The 15,776-nt window shown below is 38.0% G+C and overlaps 1 protein-coding gene across 3 annotated transcripts; it reads right to left on the reverse strand.

Moving 5' to 3' along the window:
• Positions 1-1,297: 1,297 nt before the first annotated feature.
• On the reverse strand, positions 1,298-11,898 carry sh2d5 (SH2 domain containing 5). 3 transcript variants are annotated; one of them, XM_041778448.1, is made up of 10 exons: positions 11,601-11,895; positions 5,746-5,814; positions 5,583-5,663; positions 5,399-5,473; positions 5,131-5,277; positions 4,725-4,925; positions 4,268-4,451; positions 3,764-3,869; positions 3,500-3,659; positions 1,298-2,329 (listed from the first exon to the last, which is right to left on the reverse strand). In XM_041778448.1, exons 2-10 carry the CDS (start codon positions 5,797-5,799, stop codon positions 2,123-2,125), a joined length of 1,215 nt encoding a protein of 404 aa, XP_041634382.1. In that variant the 5' UTR covers positions 5,800-5,814; positions 11,601-11,895; the 3' UTR covers positions 1,298-2,122. The 3 variants fall into 3 exon arrangements, with proteins under 3 accessions (XP_041634382.1, XP_041634390.1, XP_041634399.1); XM_041778456.1 differs by lacking the exon at positions 4,725-4,925 and having other exon boundaries at positions 11,601-11,898; XM_041778465.1 differs by lacking the exon at positions 1,298-2,329 and having other exon boundaries at positions 3,520-3,659; positions 4,219-4,451.
• Positions 11,899-15,776: the final 3,878 nt, after the last annotated feature.

Raw genomic sequence — 15,776 nt, forward strand, 5'->3', positions numbered from 1 at the left:
TTGGGGTATGACTTTTGTGAACTAACACCAAGCTTCATCAATTTTATATAGAATGAACTAATTGTTTTTGCTCATATTGCAAATTTGATGTAATTTGCTTTAGTAAAAAGGTATTATCATTTTCACGTCCCTCATTTTGATTAAGGAAAACATACATGCAACAGGGAAATGAGGATTTTTGTAAACCATTATAAACAATTTGACATTGAACATTTGCATTATACCCGTATAATTTTGGCTGCTGCAAAAATGTAGTTTATTAAACCAGTATTTTAACACATTTCAAGTTAAAGAAATACTGCAACTTGTGCAATTTGTAAACTGTAGCCGGCCATATTGCAATTAAATCTAATTTGCAATTAATTGCCCAGCCCTAGTTTTTACCTTATAAAATGTGAGAAATCAAAGGGGCGGGTCAAAAGAAGCCTGTTTTGAAAAAGCATGGATGTTTTTGAGCAGCTTTTGTTTCCAGGCACACTTTGGTGACCCACTGAAAAGGGCTCTACCACCCACTTTTGAGTGCTAATCCACCAGTTAAGAACCACTGATTTAGACCAGTCCTGCAATGAAAACTGACCTACAGTTATTTTAACTCGATGTGGTGGAACAATATAGTTCACCTCCATGAAAAACAGTGTTCTTAGAAATAATGGGATGCACTATCTAAATATATATATATATATATATTCATATATACATATATATATATGTATGATTTTTTTTTTTTGGCCAATATCTGATATTCATGAATTGATACCAATATTGGTACTGATGTGTAAGTGTAGTTCAGATCTAAAAATTAAGTCGTTGAAATACAAAATTTTGAACTAGAGGATGAACAAATTTTAGCTCCGAAAACACACTTCAAAGATTATGGAATAAGGTTGAACAAAGAATAAAATTATAGCTGATGTAGGTCTGTTGGTCCTGCCTAAACCTTCACAGACTTCTACGTATGTCTGGTTAGTATGTTAGTTGTTAATATCAGCAGAAATGTGTATATATGCCGATACCAATAACCGACTTTTTAAGCAAATGCCTATTAAAATTGTGTTTCTCTAATTAAAAGACTAATTTTAAATTGTTTTGGGTTTAGCTAGTCATGACTAAAAATGGCTGTTGTACTATAACCTTTCTATGACCGTATTCCTTTGAACAGCAGTCCCATGTGGATTTCTGCTTAAGATGGATAAAAACAAAAAAATTACACATCTGCCCTGATGCATCGGCTTAGGATTTTCTCCTGTAAGCTGTTGTAATTTTTTACTCTAAAAAGTAGGAAAGAATAGGAAACAACTGAAGCAGAGTGTGGGTTCATATAAGAACACACAAGTCATTTAATCTCATACATGGATAAACAATATTGGAAATAAAGAGTTTGCCTCAACTAGAAAAGATGGAGCTCATATGTACCAGTAAAAATATCATAGACAATCTTAAGATAAGACAAATCCAAAAACCTGGTTTCAAACAACTGTTAAAATCAGGTTTGCTGAACAGTACAAAATATTTCCAGATTAAATAAAGTCACACATGGGCTAGTCTATCTACCAGCTGATTAGTTTAGCTTTGGAACTTAAAAATCTTGACGAAATCTAATGTTTAACCCTTTTTTAAAAAAAGCTGTTATAAGCCTGCTAATACTCAAAGTTTAAAGATAGAAAATAACTACTAGAAAATGTTACAGCTAACAATCTCTCAAGGACAGAATAACATCTGTGAAGACAAATTTGTGCGTCATGTTTACAATGCAAGACTAGAAAAGTAATGGCTTTGCCATCGGGTGCAACAGCCCAAGATCATTTACACTCCAGCACTTTCTAAGGCTGTTTGTTGCATGTCTAATAAATACTACTGCCTTAAAGGCACAAATAAAGATATAAAAAATTATATTTGAAATATAAAAGCAGCAGTTACAAAAGATTGCATCTTTGATAAGTACCCTCAGAGGAAAAGGCTTGTGAACATTAAGTGCCAAACTTAACTAACATTTTGTTTCATTGTGTTATACGGTTTGTTAAGCAGGCCCAAACACCATAAGTGATTTTGAAATAGGAGGTTAATGTGCAAAAGAAAAAAATGTTGCTTAGTTTGGATTCGCCAACGTTGGCCCATCTGAGTCTTAAATCCAGTCCTTTCTGCGGGTACTTTTAGTTTTGGCTTTGCCCAAGCTCTTGAATGGCTTCACAGCCTGATGTTCTTTGGTGTTTTCCTCCCACTCATAGCAGTGATTGACCCGGGCACAGCTCAACAGACACGGCAGCTCACCGTAGAACTCTGTGAAGTGTTCAATCAGTTCTGCTATAGAACTGAATTCAGTCTTACATTTCTGCAACAAAGAAAAAGAAGCAGAGAAAAAAGTAAAAAAAAAAAAAAAACAAACAAAAAAAACTAGTCACATGCAATATCCCAGAACAGTCCATTTCTATAAATCAAAAAGCGAATGCCAAAGTCATTTCAAAATTGTTTGTTTGGTGTAACTTTTCACTCTTAATAGATTTGTATTTTAAACAGGGTAAATCTCAGAATTATTGTAGTTAATTGTACTTAGTTGCTTTCCTTTTAGCAGTTTAAAATTCCACTATTTTGCATTAGAACTATTTTGGTGTCATTTTTGATTTTCTACTGTCTTTCACTACGGGTAGTTGCCTTCCTGTTTAAAAATAGACCTGCTTTTGTAAGTAGATTGAAGATTATAATATAAACTTAACCACAAAAAGGAACTTGTTATGGATAGGAACGGAAATATATAAACAGTAAAAAGACAAATGATCAATAACACGAGAGAAAAATGATTTCTGACTTGTCCATTGAGCTGTCTGTGAGTTTTTAAAGGTGGACTTATTTTACATCACTGTGTCTGTAGGGAGATGCTGCAGTAGCTTAACCAAAGTGTGCTTAAAGGGAAAATAAATCATGCAATTAAAAAAATCAGTGCACAAATTGCAGACCTTAATCAACAAAAATAATGTGATTGAACCTGACAGCCCAAATCCTTAGAGATTTTACTTTCCAGCTTTGTGATTTTAAATATTTTCTATTTTCAGCACACCTCTGCAATTTGTACCGATAATGTAAAGATCCACTAATAGCCATTGTAAGTTTAAGCCATATTATCCTGTTTATTGCGACTATATGACCATGACAAAAATGCATTTGAAGTTTTCATGAAGGCTTGATGAATTTACTACTGTAAAGACGTATTGACACAAAATATTTACTTAGTTTTTTCATATGTAGAGAATAACTACAGGAAACTACAGTAAATATGTGTTAAGTGTCTTAATAAGGCTACCCTTGACAATGAATTCTATTAGTTTAAGAAATGTTATAGAAGTACTACTTATTTTTGTAAGTTCAACTTGAATGTATTCACAAAACAAGCATAAAGTATAGTCAGCATACTATTCTGAATAGTCATCTATTTCCCCTGTAGTAGAGTTAATATTAACTTGCTGTTTTCTATTAATATTCGACCTCCCCCTGATGACAAAATTACCTCAAGCAGAAACTTTCCTTTGCGAGTGTTTTCTATGAGGTGGGTGACCAGGCCAGAGGGGAATCGGACAATAAGAGAGCCACATTTGGGTTTCTTAGGATGTGGACATAGAAGGTACGACCCCAGAACATCATCCGCGAGCAAGGAATAGCTGCTGTCACTGAAACAACACAACCAAAAAAATAAAATCACAACATAAAAAAGACAAATGTAATGCCAGAAAGGAGACCTCTATGGTGAGTGAGGTATGAGAGTAAAGCTTACGCTGCGATACCAGCCCAACACCACACTGCCTGAGCCAGAGCTTCTTCTGTCTCGGCCAAGCTCAGAGCTCGAGATCTCTTTTTCAGTGAAGTGTCTTGTTCCTTTGCTATTTCATATACAAGAAGAGAAATATAAATGTGGATTAATAGCTGTGTTTAATTTGCAGTTAAAACAAATATAAAGCACCTTTCTGTGAGGAAAGTGATTTTAACATAAAAGATATGAGATGAAAAAGCCAGTGATGACTGAATAACCCATAATACCAAGGTTTGTGTTGTCACAAATTAATGAACATCACTAAATGAAGTTTAAAGGAAAGGTATGTAAAAACCTTGTGAGGAAATACCACAATCAATCACAGTGTTAAGTTGTGGATAGTCACAAAACTTCCTTCTGACACCAAAACAGACGGTGAGTGACTGCCCATCACCAAATAATGAGAGGCTTTGTTTTACCTAATCAGCTTTTTGACCTTTGAAAGTGCTCTCTGAACACTCGGCCCACCTTGTGACGCACTCAGTTTCTCCTGAACATTTCGCTGTTTGAGCGGTGTGAAAGTGAAGGAGCGGTAAGCTCCAGAGCGCAGGACTTTGTTGCGGATGGCTTTCTTGCGCACTAAAGAGGGAGAGGAGGTGGGGAAGACTTCATCTTGGCTGCTGAGCTGTTCTTCAGAAGACTTGCGGCTTTTCTGTAGGTCACAGAAAATAACATTTTGTTTCAGTAGAGGCTGCTTTAGTGCAAACTACAACATTTTTAAGAAAGACAAGAAGATGACATCTACGTCTCAAGCACCACCTGTTCACCACAGCCTACAGTCTTCACTAAACCACCCCTTACACTCATCCTACCCCTCACATAGTTTGTTCATGTATATGTGTTCCTGTAAAGCGTCCTTGGGTTTCTTGAAAGGCGCTATATAAATTCAAGATCTTATTATTATTATTATTATCTAGGTCCAAACCTTAGTCCCAGGCAACAACCCCCTAAAAGGTGCTCTTCTGAAAGACACCAATGCGCTGACGCTGAGAGGGAAGCCGTGGTTGAGCAGTGAGGGGTTGCGACGAGGCAGTGAGCCAACTGTGTCTCCCTGAGCCTCCTCTGGGTGCCTCTCTAAGTAGTACAGCTGGAAACAGCGGCAAAGCACCAGGTTCAGGAACTGTGCCTGCAGGACAGAAAGGATACACAGTTGGGCATCCACCTCACAAAGTCTGGCTTGTCATGTTACTTCTGCCAGCAGCAGGATGGGATTTCTCATTATGCCTGACATATTTGTAAGTAGTTTTAATTATCGATTGAGCCTTCTCTCTGAAAATAAACCTGTTTTCTTTTGTTGTTTTAGAAGACCAATGAAGTGGGACATCACGTACCGCTCTGGCGTGTCGTGCTTTGAAGACGTGGCAGTACAGCTGGGCATCAGGACTTCCTGGGTTATGGGAGACGAAGGCGAACTGGGCATCGGACGGCCTGGCAGTGGATAGTGAGACTCTACGCAGAGCATGAGCCATCAGCAGCGTCTGAGGCAGTGATGGTGAGAATCGCATAGAAAACACACCAAGGGGAAAGGACTTACTCTTAAAATTCAACAATTATGCACATGCATTTTGTTTTTTATCGAATATGTACTGCCATACTCACTGTTTCATCCTCATTATACATTTTCACACCTTTGATGGAGAATTTTATGGATACAGGCCTCCTTCTTTTGCATTTCTAGTTGAAGAAAACAATGTGTTAGGAATATATCTCTGTTAAACAGGTATAAGTTATTTCCTTTTTGGATACTGTAGACTTTGAAGAGCTTGGAAGACTCAGAGCTCACTTTAAGAGCCTTTAGTTGTGTGTGCAGTTGCTCTATCTGGTCATCCAAACAACAGTCATCCACAGGAAATGAGCCCACATACTGCAACAGTAACAATAGAAACTTAGGGACAAATAAACACATGCATAACTTCTAAAAGGTAAGATCTAACTCCTAAAGTTACCTCTGCTGATCGTGTGATGACTGTGCCATCTTCTCTGGCTGGTGCCTCACCCATGCTGCCAGCTCCTCTCTGTGAAAACCACACAGCAAAAACAATACTACAGTCAAAAGAGAGAGCTCATTAAACCTGTCAAAGCATGCACTGATTGGTAACTTTTATCTCTAACACAAAAAACCACAGTAGTAGAGCTTTGGGAGATGATAAAAAGAAGATTTAAATCACTGTTTTCTCTAACTGCATGTTCAGAGAAGGAATCCAAGGCGATTACCTGCAAAGTTTTTATTGTTTCCCCATAAAATTCATTAGAAAGCAAAAATTTAGTCATAGTCTGAAATGATTTACATGAACTCATCACTTTATTAGGTACACCTGTTCAACTGCCCATCAATGCAAATATCAAATCAGCCAATCACATGACAGCAATCAGTGCCTTTAGACATGTAGGCATGGGTCTGTTGGAAAAGTCCAAAAAAGTCACTCTCCAAGTCCTATCTTATCCACTTTTACTTGACCTAAATGAAAAATGTCACAGGGGTGAAGGAAAGGTGAGAAAAAGAGGAAAAGAAAAGAGATGCAATGATGAGGTAGTCCAACTGCTCTTACACTAGATGGATGTTATTGATATGCCCCATTACAGTCTGATGGACTATACAATGCACCTCTATCAATCAGTGCATTCTCTGTGTTGTTTTTAATGAAACATGAAAACTTGGTGGACAAATATCAATCAAACTTTATTTATATATAGCTCATAATATGAGCCCATTAAGGGTTTTGTAAACATGTCCTCAGGTGTGCAACATCTGACATCACCTGGGGAGGGGGGTTATCTCTGGACAAGTAAGCAACATTTTGAAGCAGTGTTAATTTTGGCATCTATTTTTAACTTTAGTCTTTAGATGAAATGTATTTTAGTTTAAGCCCCATTTTAGTCATTTCTATCCTTTTTAGTTTTTGTTTAGTTTTAGTTGACAGAAACTCAAAGCATTTTAGTCTTTACTTTTAGTCCAAGCATTTTTTTTTCTTGCCTATATCTGGTACCAAATCATGGTAGTTTCTTCTGCACTCTGCTCAACCCAGGGTACCTGATTTCAACAGCTGAAAGACAAAAGAGATACAGGTGCATTTTTGACAGATTTGCCACCAGTGGAGAAATATCACAGATTCTGAATGTCTGACAAAAACTACATTACATTTTAGTCTAGTTTTAGTCATCTTGACCAAAACTAAACTTACTTTTTGTCAGTTTTAGAATTTTTATTCTCTATTTTGACTGAATTTATGTAATAAAATCTTCATGTTTCATTTTTGCTGATAATGATATTATAGTCAGCACTGGTTCTGTCTGACTCTAAGCCTGTTATTATGGCAAACACTTTTATCTAAAAGTAAACCCACTCCTATTTCACTTTCATTAGTTATTATAAAAAATGGCTAATGATTCCACTTCAGGTGAATCTTCAATGCATCCAGCAGAAGCCACACTTTAGATGGCAATGACTTAACTTTTGCCACATGAATCTTTAATATCTCAGAACAGTGACACGAATGCAGTTTAGCAGCCTGTCACTTTAAATAAATTTGAAGCAAAGAATTGTGGGTCCTCTTTCCTTCTCTCCTTTCATAAAGGACGGTCCTGTATATGCTATGCTAAAGGACATAATAAAGAAAGCAAAGAAGCTCCTTCCCTGATCATTTTGAGAACTTGAACAGCACTTATCATGGCCGACACTCAAATACTTCTGGGTCATTTCACTCATTTAGGAACCTTCCTAACCAAAAAAGACAATCCAAACAGACCCATGGTTCAAACTGAGCATCAGAATGAGGAAGAAAGCTGATATGAGTATTTAACAAACTGCTGTTCTACAGGGATTTTCACACACAACCATCTCTAGGGTTTACCGAGAATAACAGAATGTATCCAGTTAACAGCAGCTCTGGGCTTGGTAGAGGTAAGAGGAAAACTGCTTGAATAACTGCTCTTTACAAATGAGGTATGGAGAAGAGTATCACTGAACAGACACTGCAAACCTTGGGGCAGATGGGCTACAGCCACAGAAAACCACACCAGGTGCCACTCTTGTCAGCTAAAATCAGCAAACTAAACCTACAGTTTTTACAGGCTCGCCAACATTGGACAACAGATGATTGGAAAAAAACATCTCCTGGTCTGATGAGTCTCTGCAGTAACATTCGACTGGCAGGGTCAGAATTTGGCGTAAAAGACATGAAAGCCGGCCAGACAACCAACTACCATAGCATGTTCAAAGCCACTTATATCACCTTTCTTCCCTATTCTGATGCTCAGTTTGAACCTTATCTGATTGTTTTGACCATGTCTGCATGCCTCAGTGCATTGGTTGCTGCCAAGTGATGGCTGATCAGATATTTAGGTTAAAGAGCATTTCAGCAGGTATACAGGTGCATCACAAAAAGCAGAATATCATGCAAAAGTTCATTTTTCCCCATGATTTACTTCAGAAAGTCAAATGCACATATATTCAAGGGTCATCTCATGCAAAGTGAAACATTCCAAGACTTTTTGGTTTTAAACTTGATGCTTACGGCTCACGAAAATCAAAAACCCTCTATCTGAAAATATTACAATATTGTGGATAAATCTAATTTGCAAAGGATTCCTGAGCCTGCAATCTCACTCTGGTTCAGTACACACAACTGCAATCATGGGGAAGACTGCTGACTTGACTATTGTCAAGAAGAGAATCATTGACACCCTCCTAAGCAGGGTAAGCCACGGAAGATCACTGCTGATAGGGCAGGCTGTTCTCAGAGGCTGTATTAAAGCATATTCATGAAAAGTTGACTGGAAGAGACAAGTGTGGTGAGAAAAGGAGCAAGCAACAGGGATTAGCTCAGCCTTCAGAGGATTGTCAAACAAAACAGATTAAAGAAAAAGGGGAGCTTCACAAAGAGCTGACTGAAGCTGGAATCAGTGTATTATGAGCCATCACAAATAGATGGGTCCAGAAAAAGGACTGTAAGTGTCCTGTTCCTTGTTGAGCCACTCCTTTACCACAGATATCATCAGCTGCTCACCTGAACCGTTGCTCAGTGGTCCAAAGTTCTGTTTTCGGATAAAGTTAAAAAGATTTTACTTGGAAATCAAGGTCTGGGAGTCTGGAGAAAGAGCAGAGAGGCCCAGAGTCCAACATGCTTGAAGTCCAGTGTTTTCAGTTTCCAGAGTCAGTGGTGGGTTGAGGTGCCATGTCATCTGCTGCTGTTGGTCCACTGTGCTTTATCAAGCCCAGAGCCAATGCTGTCAGACATCTACTAGGAGATTTTAGAGACCGTCACACTTCCATCTTCTGAGAAGCTTTATGGAGATACTGATTTCCTTTTCCAGCAGGACTTGGCACCTTAGTTTGACTTGGCACCAAAACTACAGGGAACTGACCATGCTGACCATGGTTTTACTGTGCTTGATTGACTAGCCAACTAGTCTGACCTGAACCCCATAGAGCAGGGGTAACCAACTACATTTATACAAGGGCCAGATTTTTCTTGTAAGACACCAAAGGGGCCAGACCTGACAAACTAAAATGATATCAATATTTTTTATTCCTTTGTTTTCCTTCAAAAGTATAAATATTTTTTTTGCCTTAAGCAGTGAGATCAGGTCCATTCCCCTATACTGCAACTGCAGCTAGAGTGCGATTGCAATATTTTGGCTACATATTTCTGAGGCTAGCAAGCTCTCCATCACTGGGTTTGATGCAAAAAATGCTGTGTTGTGATTGGTGGGAAAAAGAAGCAGGAAACGGATCTATGATATGGTTCTCTGGCAGAAAAATGTGAAATTTCAAAGTACCTAAAGGGGAAAGTTGACAGCAGCTTTAATTAAGAATGCACTAATGAGTATGTGTGTATCATGCATCGGATTTACTAATAATGAAATATAGATTGCTGCCAAATGCATCAAACATTAAGACAATCTGTTATAGTCTAGGGATTTTTTTAAATAACGTACCCTAAACACCCAAACATTTTTCCTCTGTGTATTTTCTGATTTTGCTCATCTTCAAGGGGCCGGATGGGAAGCTGTGGCTGGCCTGATGTGGCCCCTGGGCTGCCAGTTGGTGATCACTGCCATAGAGGGTCTCTTGGGAAATGTCAAGATGAAAATGAGAGACACCAGACTCAGCAACTTAGATGAGCTGGAGGCTGCTTTCAGAGTAACCTTGGCTTCATAACACCCCAGCAGTGCCTCCAATCAATTACTAAGTGCATAAATGACCATAATTTTCCAGAAGGTCAACATTTTGGTATCATAAATCCTTTCTTGGAATATTCTTATATTTTGGGATAGGGGATTTTAGATTTTTGGGAGCTGTGAGCTGTAATTATCTAACCTGACATGCCAGATGGATGTGTTTCACACATTCATCTGGTAAAGCTTCAATAAGAAACATCTGAGAAAGGGAGAGGCTTTGAAAAGAACTTGGAGTGTGATTGGATGAATGTTCTGTCTGTCACATCTCTACGGGCCAATCAGAGCAACAAAACACGTGATGTAGCAGCTATCGAGCTGCGCGTGCGCAGCTACTGAGGAATAACGCGAAACATGGTGACTATAGACATGCAAGTACTCGACTTTTGTTGTTTTTGAAAAGAAAACAACTCACTGCTGTTCTTTGTTCTTTAAACAAAGAATTGTTGTCAAATTCTGATAAAACTGGTGCTTTAGCAGCATCCACGCTTATCTCTTCCTCCATAACTGCACCAGCCTCTTGCTGCTGCTTGTTTACGTCATGACTCTGCCATGCCTGAAAGTACTGCCCCTCATAGCTGATTGGTCCTGTCACTTTCTAACCGGGCCCAAACGGTTCAGACAGGAGCTTTGCAAGATGGATTTGCCAGTGAAAAACACGGAAACAGGCGTATCCATCTGCTTTGCAAGGTAAGTAAATTATCAACATTAAACCAAAAAAGTCTTGAGATATTTAACTTTGTATGAGTTGCATCTAGAATATGTGGAAGTGTCTCTTTTGGGATTAAATCAAAGGAATAAAATAAACTTTTTCATGATATGCAATTTTCTTTAGATGCACCTGTACATAATTAAGTGATTGTGCATTTAAGTTCAAGGTTTAAGTACATAAAGGTACACAAATAGGAAACAGTATATAAATCAATATCATAGAACACAACAAAAGAGGCTAAAGTAGCAAATCAGGAATATGAGAAGATCATTGTCTCAATGAAAACATCAAATTGGGAGCACACATTCACAGTGTGATGTATAGCTCAATTTCTTTCTGAGAAGCACTTAAGTTGGGACTTTTATTTGGTAAATGTTTATGTATGATTGTCAAACTTTGCAAGGATTATGGTGAAATTTACAATAAACCTTTCATTTGTGTCACATTAAGATTCAAAAATACATTTAAAGGAAAAAGCCCAACATGATAAGAGCCAGTAGTGTCAGTATAAAGCATAACTAAAGTCTGTTTTTGAATGAAACACAGGAGTAGGTAGGTGAATAGACCGATAAAAAATAATAAAGAAACCTCATTTTCCTCATCAGCCAAGCTCATTTTCTGGTAGTATCTCCGCCTGTGTACGTTTTGGCACGTTACCGAGCTTTAACGCGTTGTTGTTCCGAGCCGTATAAACGTGTTTTATGGCTCTTTATTTGCAGGTAAGCTTTGATTTGTTTGAAGCGTCTCCGTCCAGACGTGTCCTGAAATAAAGGTCGAAATCCAAACAACGCGTGTAGTTAAAATGTCAAAGTACCGAGGAGAGAACTACTGCTCCGTTTCCGCCACCGTGCACCAAGAGCGTCTGAGACAGAGCCTTTAAAACTTTTACATCCAAAAATCTCATAAACTCACTTTTCAAAGTCACGGAGCCTCCACTAAAACCACCACAGCCTCCGCCCAGTCTTCGTCTCCTCCACACGCCAACGAAGCACCTTTACCTGCCGCCGCCGCCGCCGCACCGGGCTCCAGGTGTGCTGCTGCTTCAGGCCCGAGGCGGGGCTCAAGGTAGAGGAGCCGAGAAGAAAGAATGTGGGAGAAGAAGAAGGAGGTTATAAACACTTGTAATGTTTGGCTGAGAAACTCAGGGAAATAAAGCGTTGAATCACTCCTCCCTCTGTCTGCTGCTCCATACAGTCATTTTTTTTTTCATGCTCCAGACATTCCTGGCCATTGCGCAATACGCCGTGATGACGTCACGTCCCCTGTGGTGACATGAGTACTGAATCTACTTAAAAACTATATAAAACCAAATAAACAACAAAAGACTAAAACATAAACTTAAAAATGTACTGTTTGTCCTAATTAGATAATAGTAATATTCAAATTAACATGAGGAACAAATGTTTAGATTTATCAGAATTTTTTGATTCCACACTTTCTGAGCTAAAATGCAATAAGAAATGGTTGATTTAAAAGCCTCACAGATGGAAAGCTAATCTGAGCTACCTTTTCATGATCAAACTTTTACACAATTGAAGCATGCTTTTTTCATATTTCATTTTTCACAATAATTTTTCATTTAAGTTTTACAAAAACAATTGCAGACAATTAAATTTAATTTTATGCAAAGAACAACACGTAAAACAGTCATTAAAAATAACTATAGAACTATTGCTGTGTTTCACGTTGTAATGCATTTGATCTTTGTGCACAGATGTTTCACATCAATTCATATTGAAATGCATCATGGGAATCTTTATCCATGTTTTAATATCAGTAACAATTGTTATTATTATAAACTGTATTTATAGTGTTTTTTCAGGTACTCAAAGGCACTGTACAGTAGCTAAAAGACCCAAAACATAGGTCACGACAACAACAGAAACAATATTACATTGAAATATTATAGATTCACACATGAAAAGCCTGGCCAAAAAGGTGAGTCTTGAGTAAGTACTCACTTTTTTAAAGATTTTGTAGCATGTGTAATTTATTGATCAGTAAAATTGACTTAAGGGCCACAGTGACTGAAGAATGAGCCACACGTGGCCCCTGGGGTACCAGTTGCTCACTCCTGATCTACAGTATTGATAACACTACACTGTAAGAAAAATCACTGTCCACATTAGCACTGATTCATGGAAATGATCTTGTTTACCTCATGTAATCTGCCAAATATTTGCATTTTATTTTTACCATGTCTATACAGTATCCTTGCACCTATTGCAGTCCCTACCACCAAACCATTACTGCACACAGACTTGCACATATTAATACCTTTGAATTCCAGGTGAACTTTAAAAATGCCTATCCAGGTATACCAGAATTAGATTAAATCCTGTGTTTGAACCATTTGGAGTTTCAGCACAGACAAGGTGTCTTTAGAAAGGTTACTCTGAAGTTTCTTTCCAAACTGTCAGACTCACTGTAGCTACTGCTGCTGGTGTTGAGTACTACAACAATATAACAGAGGCCTGTGAATGGCTGGAGCTGGGAGGTACAGTCATAGACGAAAGTATTGGCACCCCTGGAATTTTTCCAGAAAATACACCATTTCTCCCAGAAATTGTTGCAATTACAAATGTTTTTGGTAAACATGTGTTTATTGCCTTTATGCACATTGGAACAACACAAAAAATCTGAAAAAAAAAAGACAAAATTGACATAATTTTACACAAAACTCAAAAAATGGGCTGGACAAAATTATTGGCACCCTTTATTTAATATTTGGTTGCACAACCTTGGAAAAAAAATAACTGAAACCAATTGCTTCCTATAACCATCAACAAGCTTCTTCCACCTCTCAACTGGAATTTTGGACCACTCTTCCTTTGCAAACTGCTCCAGGTCTCTCAGATTTGAAGGGTGCTTCTTGCAACAGCAGTTTTGAGATCTCTTCATGGGTATTCAATGGGATTTAGATCCGGACTCATTGCTGGCCACTTCAGAACTCTCCGTCGCTTTGTCTCCTACCATTTCTTGGTGTTTTTTGAGGTATGTTTTGGGTCATTGTCCTGCTGGAACACCCATGACCTCTGATGGAGACCCAGCTTTTTACCAATTTTTGATAGTCTCCAGATTTCATGATTCCTTGCACACAGTCAAGGCACCCAGTGCCAGTGGTAGCAAAATAACCCCAAAACATCCTTGAACCTCCACCAAGTTTGACTGTAGGTACTGTGTTTCTTTCTTTGTAGGCCCCATTCCATTTTCCGTAAACAGTAGAATGAGGTGCTTTTCCAATCTGTCCTCAAAATGTTCTCCCACAAGGATTGAGGCTTACTCAGGTACATTTTTGCAAACTCCAGTCTGACTTTTTTATGTCTCTTTGTCAGCAGTGGGGTTCTCCTCGGTCTCCTGCCATAGCGCTTCATCTCATTGAGATGACGACGTATGGTCCCAGCTGACACTTTCGCTCCCTGAGTCTGCAGGACAGCCTGAATTTGTGTGGAAGTTGACTGAGGATGTTTATCCACCATTCCAACTATCCTGCATTGCATCCTTTTGTCAATTTTTCTCTTCCATCCATGTCCAGGGAGATTAGCCACAGCTCCATGGGTTACAACTTCTTGATTATATTACCCACAGTGGACAAAGGACTTTCAAGATCTCTGGAGATGGTCTTGAAACCTTGAGATTGTTCATATTTTTCTACAATTTTGCTTCTTAAGTCCTCAGACAATTCTCGGCCCTTCTTTCTCTTCTCCATGCTTGGTGTGACACACACAGGCACACAACACAAAGGTTGAGTCAACTTTTATACATTCTAACTATGGCTTCAGGTGTGATTCTTATATTGCCAGGACCTGTTACTGCCACAGGTGAGTTTAAATGAGCATCACATGCTTGAAATAAAATGATTTACCCACAGTTTTAAAAGGGTGCCAATAATTTTGTCTGGCCCATTTTTTGAGTTTTGTGTAAAATTATGTCAATTTTGTCTTTTTTTTCAGATTTTTTGTTTTTTTCCAATGCACATAAAGGCAATAGACATGAGTATACCAAAAACATTTGTAATTGCAACAATTTCTGGGAGAAATGGTGTATTTTCTGGAAAAATTCCAGGGGTGCCAATACTTTCATCCATGACTGTATTAGCTGGAAAACTAAACTGGACCAAAGCATGAAGCCTTACATTTACAACTGAGAAAAACAGAACAGAAAACTAGGATTTTACATGTTTTTAAGAGGAAAATTCCAAGCAACTTGGACACCATAAAGCATCGAGGCAGGCCGACAATTTTTCAATCAAGCATTGCATTTAATTGTCTGAAAAAAATATTACAGAAAATACAGTTGACTATTGAGAACAATGATGTCAAATCTGAAATGATATTGATGTAATCCTGTTTTTGGACTACAAATGTGACTGGATCTAGAGTGTGGGGGACTCTTTCGGATGCAGCAGGACTGTTTTGGGGGGAATAATATGATCAGGAGAGTTTCTGATTGTGCGCTGTTACTTTTCTTTTGGTTTGTAGTTGGACAAATTCAATAATTGTGCCTGCTGTGGTGGTTTTGCATTTAAATTTTGTAAATAACTAGTTAAAAAAATCTACTGGTAAGTCTGTGGACTCTCATATTTTTAAGGTGTTAAAATTTATAATTAAAGGCTTGTGTGTACGTCAGTTTTATATTATTTTTTTAGTTTTTGTTTTCATAATAATGATTAATTCCTATACATCAGGAGCAAAGCTAACTGGACTCAAATTCTTGTTTGTATGACCAATAAAGCTGATTTTAATTCTGAAAATGCCAAAGCTTTAATTCAGAAAAAACTACAGGGCTTCTGTAAACCAAAGATTGAGCTAAAGAGCTTGGAGGTGCGGTCTGGTTTATACCAATGCATCATATTGGATTGACAACTTAGACAGTGTGAAGGAGCTTGCCAACAATTTTTGGTATTGGAATCATGAAATTACCCAACATTCAATGCCAAAGACTTTTGCTGTTATCAAAACAGGTGCCCCTATTTTTGACAGACTCAAATCATATTTAAGATAAAAAACGTAGTATTGTGACGATCCTAAATAAACCCTGAAATAATTTTCAGTTAAAAAACAGCAAGCTTGCATCTTTTTTAAAATC

Source organism: Cheilinus undulatus, linkage group 3, assembly GCF_018320785.1.
Source record: "Cheilinus undulatus linkage group 3, ASM1832078v1, whole genome shotgun sequence".
NCBI lineage: Eukaryota > Metazoa > Chordata > Actinopteri > Labriformes > Labridae > Cheilinus > Cheilinus undulatus.